Below are 10564 nucleotides of genomic sequence, written 5' to 3'. Positions count from 1 at the left end.
AAACACATTTAGGTCAAAACCAGATCTCATGCTGATCTTTCATCTGTCGTGAGTGTTTCAATCCAGCACCAGTTAAGATTCACACTCTGTTTGTCTTCAGCAAATTGAAAATACAAATGCAAAGGAAGCCAAATAAAGGGACAGACATTTTTTACTGTTTACTTGAACACTATTTACAATAGGCGACATTACAGATGGCAGAATTTGCTACCCTGCATTCTTATTACCAGAACTGAAAGATCCTCTCCGCACATTTTAACACATAATAATCTGCTTTGAATAATTTGTGTCTGATTAAATCCAGCTAACTTAACTACTCTCTCATTGAAAAATCCAGAACCTATGAATATGCCCCTTTTTTATTATTATTATTATTTCACCTCCGGACACAAGATGTCTTCTCTTTCACTGAAAAGCCCATGTTCAGTTTGTGTGTGCTGGGGGGTTTCAGATAATGCCTGCCATACATGACAAGACTTTGGAAAGACTAAAGTGTGACACCCTCTGACATCTTCAGACAAGTTTTAAGTTGGAGCTCAAGATTTTGCAAAGACTAGGGCTCTCACGGGGTCACTATTTGCAACACTACTAGATTTCTTTTGAAATTATTTCCCATTCTGCTCCTGGTGGAAAATATTACACCAAATGCCCTTTAAGAAATATGACATATTAAAAATTCCTTACATGTACACAAAAATGCTTAACTCTAGAAACACAACCTAAAATGCATCGATTTGGATCCATATAATTCATAAAGATAAATTGTATTTGTGTACAAACTTTACATTTTGGATTTTGTTGCCTCAACTTGCTACCAGCCTCTGCTGGTTAGCTGCACTATTTCAGTGAGAGGAGACCATGGAAGTGAAAGGCAAACTGTATCAAAAATTAAGATTCCTCACTAAAGAAAATGAGGAAAAAACCTGACTTAAGACAGCTTGGACTGAGTTTTATGAGTACCTCACACCAAATAACCAAGATCATGGGTGCGCACACTAACTGAAGTAAAACTCCTGATTTTAATTCAGACAAGAGTCGTTTTATGTAAGGCGTGCTTAAACTGCATTTTGGACAACGATTGGCTCTTTAATTAACTGATGTCACAGAAATATTCCAATCAGCAGATGAAAATGAAAGCAGCCTTCTAGTGTCAAGCATACATCATTCTTACATCCAGGTAAGGGTTAACAGTGAGCAAAGTGGAGGGGGACCTTTAAGGTATTGACAAACACAAGTCAGTTTCTACAGACAGCTCGATCAGTCTTAATTTGTTCAGATAAGCGGGCAGATCTTTATTTATTTCAAAGACAATCTTAGCATCGCTAATACAACATACAGAGTAACATACAGGGTAAAGAGGCATTTATCAAATATATTTGTCAAACACGTCCTCAATTTTTTTTAATGTGCCTAGTTTTACTCTATAGTGATTAAACTAGAAGTTGATTATAGTCTAGACTAACTGTTCAAATAGTGCATTGCATACAAAGTTTACAGGCATCAGTAAGGACTGATGTGAATGTGACTGATGCTTGTTCAGTCTCCCATATCGCTGGGAGTTGTGATGAGGTAGAATGAAACCTGCCTCTTCCATACTGCTGAGCAGCCTGGTTCAGACTTTTGCACACATAGTGAGTAAATATTTGCCTTAGTATACAACATGCCCTCCCACTCCCCACCCCAGGGAGACTGCAAAGCACTCCTCCAAAGCCTCTTTATTACCAATTCCTGATTGGAGCGGCTTGGGACTGTTGTTGGCTTAGGGTGCCCAGATCTCCGGTAGGGAATAATTAAAACTCAGCCACTCTGTCGGGGGATCGACTGGGCTTGTGCTGAGGGCCTGAGCCGCTAAGGAATGCCAGTGTGGACCCACCATGACTCAGGGGGTAAAAAAAAAGGAACACCTAAAGCATCTAACTAACACCACAAATTAATTGCGCTAAGGCAGAGGCCAGGAAAGTGTCCATTCACAATCCCATCTTGCCACCGACACTTAAAAATATGATGCGCTACATTCCCAAACAACACATACTGAACCCATATTACTAATACTATATCATCCAAAATGCACATCATTTTATTAAACTATCAAGGATATCCTTTGAAGAAGTTACATTTTACGTTGCCTTTTTTATGATGATGTACATATCATTTTGGAATGAAACTCTTCATATGATTACACATCAGATATTGTAAGCCATACACTGTATGAAGATGTTCGGTTCATATCAGACCCTTACAGACTTAAAAAGAGGCCTTTTCATTTGTGTGAGATGAGTTATGTGCAAATATCCTCATAGTTGTACAATATAAACACATCTAGCAAACAAGTTTAGACATCTTTAGTGCGTATTCTCATAAATCGACTCAAGGCCAAAGTAAGGGCCCGCTCCCCCATTCTCCACCAGCATTTTCTACACACTAACAATAGTGATCATACAAAAAAAAAAAAAAAAATCAAGACTATCAAGACTTCATGCTTCAATATGTAATAAGGCCTCTTGAAACTAATGTCCGGATGTACTCATTTGATTAACCTAAATAATAACCTAAAAGCAAAGGCTGATTTGTCTGTTTTTACAGTAGACATTATTACTAAGTGTGCATGTTTGCATGATGGGGACTAACTGACACTTGGGTGATGATAGTCATAAATGAGAGGTCATTAGATTCAACATGACTGTTCAGTGACATGTTAACACTGATTTTTTTTTACTAACCACTGAACATTGTTCACCTACAATTAAACCAACAAGACAGCAGCTTTGTGTACCTGAGGAACCAGAGGAAATCTAACCAAACAGAAAAATCTACTGTCTGAATAAACCTCTATCACAACATAAATGACAACAAAATAAGCTACTGTTGAGTTTGTATGAAGAGGCGACGCTCCTCCCCTTCTGGTGGACCACCATGGGACCTTATTTTAAAAAATATATGTACAGTAACTAATAGTGAGAGACAAATAATCTTTTTATCACATCTGAATTGGGCCATGAATCACGTTTATGATGTATGACACTTTAAAAGATAAAGATAAAGAAATATAACACTGAAAATATGTAATTAGAAAGACTTCACAAGTTGCGTAAGTAACGTCATAACAGTCACTCGCTGAGGCTATGCCTGTGTTTTTCCCAGTGGCCACTTGCGGTATTGCAGCAATAAAATTCCCTGTACCCAAAAAAAGCATTTTCCCCGTGGACCACCATCATAAAAGAGACATCAGTAAACGTTTGATAGGACATCTTAAACTGTAAACAAGGCTCATGACTCTTTCTATTATGAATTTTTGATCAATGGAGGTTTTATATTTGTAAGGCTTTCCTCGAGCTGAGATAAGCCATTATAAAATCCAACTTAATGATAAAGCCATGGTTTCACAGCGGGATGTAATCACACAAGCAACAGGTCTTGCTCATTCTTTCACCTCCTGGCTGATAAAAAGACCAGGAGTCACTGAATAAACACATCAGGTAAGATAACATCATATGTGTGTGGAAAACTAAATGGTAATACAACAAAGCTATAACAAACTGCAACTTTCTTGACTTGCAAAATTATCTTTTAAATTACCAAATATGTGTGTAATTCACGGCACAATTCAAACAGGATAAAAAAATATGTCTCTCTACCGTACATATTTTTTCCAAACACCTGAAGAGGAGGGACTCTGCCTCTATATTGGCACGATTCTCTAAACTGTTGGTTCTGCGAGTGTATCCTGTAAAACTCTACTCTATGGGCTGACGCCACCACAGAAACATCACCTCCAGCATATCTAACCATTACTGGTTCCCTGGAGTGCAAACTTTTTTTTTCCTCTCAAGAGTTTACATGGAGTAACTGTGCATTTCATCAAAGCTTATCCCTTACTACAAGGCTGGGAGAAATCGTCTCCCTCTACACTACGTTAATCACCTTGGAGATGATTATCCAGAGCAAAGCATACAACAGAGGCCCCCGTGCCCTCTGACAGCGTTACAAAACATTGATCCCCTTTCCAACCCTCTACAAATATCACATGGGATTATGAATCTACCCTTGTACATATGTGTGGTTTTGATGTGGCTTTATGCCTTCGTCTGGGAACACAGCAATGACCCGGCAAAACGAGAAGTCTCTGGAAGGTGGTGAGACATTTACACTTTATAATTAAGTTTAAAGGTTGGATATTTAGTTAATTTTCATCAGCATTATGGAGGAAGTCCTGGATTCTTATCTCAGCATGTCATAAGACTGAAAAATATAAACATAAAACAAGATATAAACAAGGTAAATGTACATTAGGTGGTCTGAGCCTCAGCTACCATGACTGGAGGAGGACTTAATATCAAACATGCTCACCAACATGTGCAATTGTACATAAATGGCCTTAATCCACAGAGATTGCCTCACTCGCTCTTAATCTGAGAAAACATTTTTGTCACATAGGCTGAAGGACATATCAGGAAGCATTTTTAACAAACAAATACATTACTCCCAACAGTTGGTGGTTGTTTACCTGGTAGAACACACAAACGCATGAGCCACAGACAAAATTGATCTAAATTTAGATGGTGGCTGGTGTTAAATGCCCTCACAGGTCGTCACTCTGAAAAGCAGCTTAAACCCTTAGTAAACATTGAACTTTAATGTTATTGTGCATAGCATTATTTCACACAGCCCTGTGTCGGGGAAGACACTGGTCACCACTGTAAATGGATACTGATTGTAATTTCTGCATTAGGTTATTGCATAACATTTGGAAGGCAGTTAGCTACGATGGACACAAGAAAAACTTAAAAAGGTCATGTCTACGAGATGCTCAGGTATCTACATTTGACACTTCGGTGGAGAAACAAACCGCTCTGCTCCTTCAGCTCTTGAAACGCGTCTGCTCACATATATGGTTGAATTTCCTGAAATTAAGACAAAGAAAAGAAAGAACATCAATTAAGTGCTGCATGTGAAAACACAAAACCAAAGAGATGAGGTGACATGAAGCATCTAATACAGGTCTGACAGCAGACACAGTGAACTGTGGAAACAAATTAATACAAGGACTCCCTCTAGTGGTTAATAAGTAAACAACATGCAAAGGGCAAACACCCAGTGTCCCTGAGGTATAGTCAGAATTACTGTGATCACAACACGTTTACGACTCAATAACTGAAAGGCTCTGCAAAACAATGGCACAAAAAATGCATCGTTGATATCCACCCAGCTGGCTTGAGGAACATGTGTGACCTTTCAAAATGAGTGTCTGTTAATGCCCAGAAGTCTATCCAAAATATCCACAATAAATATGTTAAGTACAAGTGAAAAAAACTGCGGCTCTGACAACTGTGTCATTCCTTAAAACATGTCAATACACAACATTCAGTGATGACCAAGTATTATCTGTTTGTGTTACAGTACATTTGCTTTTGATGGCTGCACGCAGGTGGGGCCCACTGCAGTATGTATAATGGACAATCACTCCAGATGGGTCTGTGCTGTCCACTGGTCAGCATTTTTTTAAACTACAAATTATGGCTACAGATAAACAAACATTATAGTAGAGAAGTAAGACAAAGTCAATTTGTTGATACAGAAGAGAAGCGATATACTGCAGAATTTAAAGATTTGACATTTGTCACACAAGGAAACTGATGCAGACAAAATTTGAGCCAATTATGCAGTTTCATTAGCCCCTTTTACACTGCCAGATTTTCCACGAATGTTGGGCCGTTTTGCCGGCAAGCTGCGAGCGTCTAGACACACAGAGCCGGATTGGCGAGTTGATCCGAGGTGCCCAATTTTCCGCCTCGTAGGGTAGTCATATTGGCGGAACCCCTTTAGTTTAAACAGACCGAGGCAGCCTTCCACAACGTGAGGGGCTGTTGAAGACTCGTGGGAGGAGCTGTTGATGACACCGCACGTGCGACCCATTGGCGGTGGATAAACAGGAAACAGTTCATAGCAGGAATTAGCTAGTAGCAAGAGGGAAACGCAAACCTGACAGACACTGTAAAGATGAGCAACTGGGGAGACAAGGAATTGCGCGCCTTCCTTGCCCTCGCAAACGAAGAGGCCATAAACCGTCAGATGACGGGGACAGTGAAGGACGGGCTGACTTACGAGAGAATTGCCAAAGGACTGACCAGCCGCGGCTTCCCTCCCACGTCACTGTTTACGTCACACGCTGAGCTACACGTTTTGTTACTTGCTCACGCCCCCCATTGCTCCGAAGAAGGCACATTCTGTATAAACAAAAGTAGGTAGGCGGCATTTTGCCGCACTCCCCGATTTTGTTTTTATACTGCCAATGCTGAAAAAAAGACTGATGGGGCTTTCCTACAAATTTGCACAATTCCTATCTAAAAAGGGCTATTGTTGTCAGTTAAATCTACAATTCCACCATATAACCACTAGAGGGCAGATCTAAGACTTGTGGTGCTTTGAATGTAAAGACTTACACTGCATGATGTGCCTTCACCTGCGTACGACAGTTGCGTCCCCAGTAACAGTCGGGACGAGATGTTACAGTAGCTGAGGAACAAACGTCGAATTAAGTTTTTACAGTTACCATGACATATAACAAAAAGTCTAAACCCCTTTTATTTACAAGTTGTCCACAAAGGTGAATGGCATTAAAAATGGTTATGAAAAAACATGATTTTGGTCTGTCTGACCTGGCAGTTCAGTTGGAAGGATGTTCTGTCTGTATTTGTAGGCCAGCTCCTTGAATGCTCGCAGGCCGCAGCAGAAGCACAGGATGACATCAGCAGAGATACGATGATCTGGCGGGGACAGAGCGAAGAAGGACGGAATATTAACACTCAGTGTGGAGTTGAAAGTCCACAGCTTACTGATGAAGGTACTGAAGGCTTACCTGACAGAGAGTAGTTTCCCTGCTGCAAGGCCTGCAAAGACTCCTGGAGCAGATCTCTCCACGACTTCCCTCTGGAGGACAGGTAGTTCTGGAAGACGGATGGAAAGAGAATCTTAACATCACATATGACACTAGGTGCAAACGTGAATTTGAAGTATCACACATCTGTTACATGGGTTGTAAGCAAGCGGCAACCTCTGAGGCTGAAAAATGAAGCCAATGAGGAAGTGCCAAAAACTGCAGTTTAACTAATGGCCACTTGAGGCTGGCTCCAAAAGTGAATAAACATGTTTTTGGTCTCTATAGCTAATTTCTCCCTTCATGACAACTGTACAGGCAATGAATTTTTATATAACTCCCCCGTTTACATTTTATTAAGACTTAAAGTTCCACCCCTAACTCCTCCACAGCTTCAACCTCTCGTCCACTATGGTCGCTTCTGGCTCCTAAAATCCAAGATGGCGACGGCCAAAATGCCAAACTCAAGGCTTCAAAATGGGAGTCCATAAACCAATGGGTGACGTCACGGTGGCTACGTCCATTTTAGCTTTAGTTGATAAGGCTGCCATTTAGTAATCTGGAGAGCATATTTAGCTTAGAGTAGCAAAGTTTAGTGAACGCACAGATCTAAAGTGTCTTAGAAATTCATGAAGGAAAATATTTTATCAGCAGTTGCCCCTGTCAGAATCAAACACCCAGGACAGGTTATAACAGCAAGCCCTACCCCCTGACCTAATCATGTAATGTATTCTAAAATCCAAATAAATAACTGAAAAAAAAGAGAAAAATCATTTGAATATTTGATATGCACAGATAGTCCATTTTACCTGAAGGATCTCTGATTCATAGTTATTGTTGTTGAGCACACCATCCAGGCATTTGTCTGTCAGATTGAGCTCTGAAAAAAAGTAGAATTTAACTATGAAAGATTTTGTAAATTACAACACATAAAATAGCAGTACAAACAGATATCTGAGAAGCTGTATCTCAGCAAATGTTTAAAGGTTGCAGGTTTGAACTCCTGAGCTGCACCTTTGTTGTACAGAGATACATGAGCTCTGGAAGCTGAAGTCTAACTTTATTGGAGCTGCTGAAGCATATGTTTCTTCCACACGGATACAAAGTCACTGAGTCACAGCAATGCTGCTGAACAGTGTATAAAGCTATTAATTTAGCACTGTGTCTTGTTATTACATGATTATCACTCAAGGTCAAGGTCAGATACCTCACATATAATGCACATTTAGTGATTACATGTGTACATGCTACACTGGGCTTATTGTAAAAGGAAAACACCTACATATATTCTGCTGTGACATGCTTCATACATTTATGCAGGAAAATGTTTCATTATAGTTTTACAATCAGCTAATAACATTTTGTCAGATACACAGAGTGCTCATTATCTGAGGCTGACAATCATCACAATTACAGATATTTCATTTGGACACCATTTGTGAATCAGCTCCTTCAATTAAAAAGAAATATTACAATCAGAAAAAAAAAAATCCCATAGTGGTCGAAGCCTACAACCCAGCATTACGCCTCACAGTGGAAATCCCCCTGAGGCTGTTTTTCTGAAACAGATACATACCGCTGAATCGAGCCAGACAGCCTTGACAGCCAATCCTCTGGCAACCCCAGTACATATGACAGAATGGTCGCTGGCACAGCACACCTGCCAACACACAGCACATCATGCATACGAGGTGTATAATGGGGTTTGTGCAACAACCTATCCATACGCCTATCTGTGCTTTAATTATCAGCTGATTTTACATTAACTTAAAGTACTGAATGTATGTATATTTAACATGGATTTATACTGAAAAGCCGTACGCAATTTAAGATATACCAGCACCAGGCGGCTTGTACTACCTATAAATTTCAATTAGTTCTAACTGAATTTCTATTTCACTCTAGTTACATGCAGTTTTCTGCATGACAGTATAATTGTATTAACTACATTACATTACATCTCTGCAGAGGGAATAACAAGGACTGCTCACATTGTTGAGCAGTGACCTGCTCGCTGTTTAGCTCAGCCCGTCTGTCTGGCATTGGCTGGAGGCAGCAGGTGCAGATGAGATGGCAGCCCTGAGGGGGGCAGCAATACTCCTGAGGAGCTGCGGACAGGATGGGAGCAGAAAAAGGTTTTAGACAGGAGCGAAGACATTAAGGTATGAACGGAAAGCAGGAGGATCCTCACAGTTGTGCTGAAGCCTGCTTTCACATGCATTTTCCAATTAAATAACACACTTTACTTCTTGAATTTTGGTAACAGGATGCTGTACCCAGCAATTTGTCATTTAGTGACACATTTAACTTTAGTTACTGAGCTCATCTGTAACTATAATCACCTGAGGGGATGTCAGAGGATGTTGAAGGCTGCTCCCCTGTGGGCTTTGCAGATCCCTCCTCAGTTGCTGGTTTGGGTGGAGGATATATAAGTGGTGGAGCTGGCAGGCCAGGGAGCCAGTAGTTTGAACCTGTAGCAAACAGCACCTGACTGACATCCCTCCTGTAGCCAGGACACTGTCTGCAGATCACTAAAGGCTGACTGGGGACAAAACACAACAGAAAATCATCACGTGGAGGTGTTACTCAGTAAATGAGAAAACAGGCTCCCACATTTTTATTGTGTCACGATATTCTGATGACAACTGTTTTTCATAGTTAAGTGAATGGTGTTTTTTTCATTAACACACACCATAGATGTGAATATTTTCAGACCTTGTGATTATTATCCTTCAACAATGTGTTTACTGTTTTCATTTTAGATATTGTACATACCTAATTTTAAAGAGATTTTTTTAAATCATTGCCCAGGCAACACATTGTTAGACATATTTTATAGTCTGTTAGTAACGTAACGTAAACTAACCAAAGTCTGGTGCCAAAATGAACACTGCTTTACTACAGATACAAACTATCACATCTTACCTGATGTCTGAGGAGTCGCTGTCATTGTCAGAGAGCTCAAAGAGATAATCTGAACTGCCCTCCTCATCTGAGAAAGAGCGCTCGACTTTTGGCTGCAACATGTCCTGAGTTATCTTGTTCCGGCTGTCCATGCTCTTCAGGTCCTCCTCACTGCGGCACTTCTCTGTGGAAGAAACAGGGACACACAGATGTATACAGAGCCATTATACTAGGTAAGCAGGTCTTGCTTACATGCCATTCTTTCTTCGTCAAAGGCATAACATGCTGGCATTATGAATAAAATTAAGTGCCAACATGTTAAATGCTATCAAAATGGTCTTTATCTGTGCAAACCTGGGTGCTGGATGAGGTAGGCCTCCACCAGGTTGTTGAGGATGTGGTTCTTACGAATTCTCTCCACAGGGCAGCGGCAGGTGGGGCAAAGAGAAGAACGCTCCATCCAGCCTGAGTAGCAGGCAGCACAGAAGACATGCATGCAAGGCTGCAAGCTAAAACAAGAAACTTAGAATTAAAACTCACACACCACTGGTATTTAGTGGACATGCTGCATGTATGCAAAGAGCCTTACAAGACCACTAAGTACACTGAACAAAAATGTAAACCTCAACACTTCTGTTTTTGCTCCCATTTTTCATGAGCTGAACTCAAAGATCTAAAACATTTTCTATACACACAAAAGACCATTTCCCTCAAATATTGGTCACAAATCTGTCTAAATCTGTGTTAGTGAGCACTTCTCCTTTGCCGAGATAATCCATCCCACCT

At 40.4% G+C, this 10564-nt stretch overlaps 1 protein-coding gene across 1 annotated transcript in view; it reads right to left on the bottom strand.

Moving 5' to 3' along the window:
* Positions 1 to 135: 135 nt before the first annotated feature.
* Positions 136 to 10564, bottom strand: part of chfr (checkpoint with forkhead and ring finger domains, E3 ubiquitin protein ligase) — a 17186-nt gene continuing 6757 nt past the window's right edge. Inside the window, exons 9-18 of the mRNA XM_050051023.1 lie at positions 10133 to 10287; positions 9800 to 9962; positions 9217 to 9416; positions 8866 to 8982; positions 8451 to 8534; positions 7684 to 7754; positions 6857 to 6944; positions 6657 to 6764; positions 6441 to 6513; positions 136 to 4901 (exon numbers count right to left, since the gene is read on the bottom strand). Of these exons, the coding sequence (XP_049906980.1) occupies positions 4859 to 4901; positions 6441 to 6513; positions 6657 to 6764; positions 6857 to 6944; positions 7684 to 7754; positions 8451 to 8534; positions 8866 to 8982; positions 9217 to 9416; positions 9800 to 9962; positions 10133 to 10287 (1102 nt within the window). The 3' untranslated portion in view covers positions 136 to 4858. The remainder of the gene's footprint in view (positions 4902 to 6440; positions 6514 to 6656; positions 6765 to 6856; positions 6945 to 7683; positions 7755 to 8450; positions 8535 to 8865; positions 8983 to 9216; positions 9417 to 9799; positions 9963 to 10132; positions 10288 to 10564) is intronic.

This window comes from Epinephelus moara, chromosome 8 (genome assembly GCF_006386435.1).
Source record: "Epinephelus moara isolate mb chromosome 8, YSFRI_EMoa_1.0, whole genome shotgun sequence".
Taxonomy (NCBI): Eukaryota; Metazoa; Chordata; class Actinopteri; order Perciformes; family Serranidae; genus Epinephelus; species Epinephelus moara.
The sequence above is the reverse complement of the archived record's forward strand: the minus strand, read 5'-3'. Positions and strand labels throughout refer to the sequence as shown.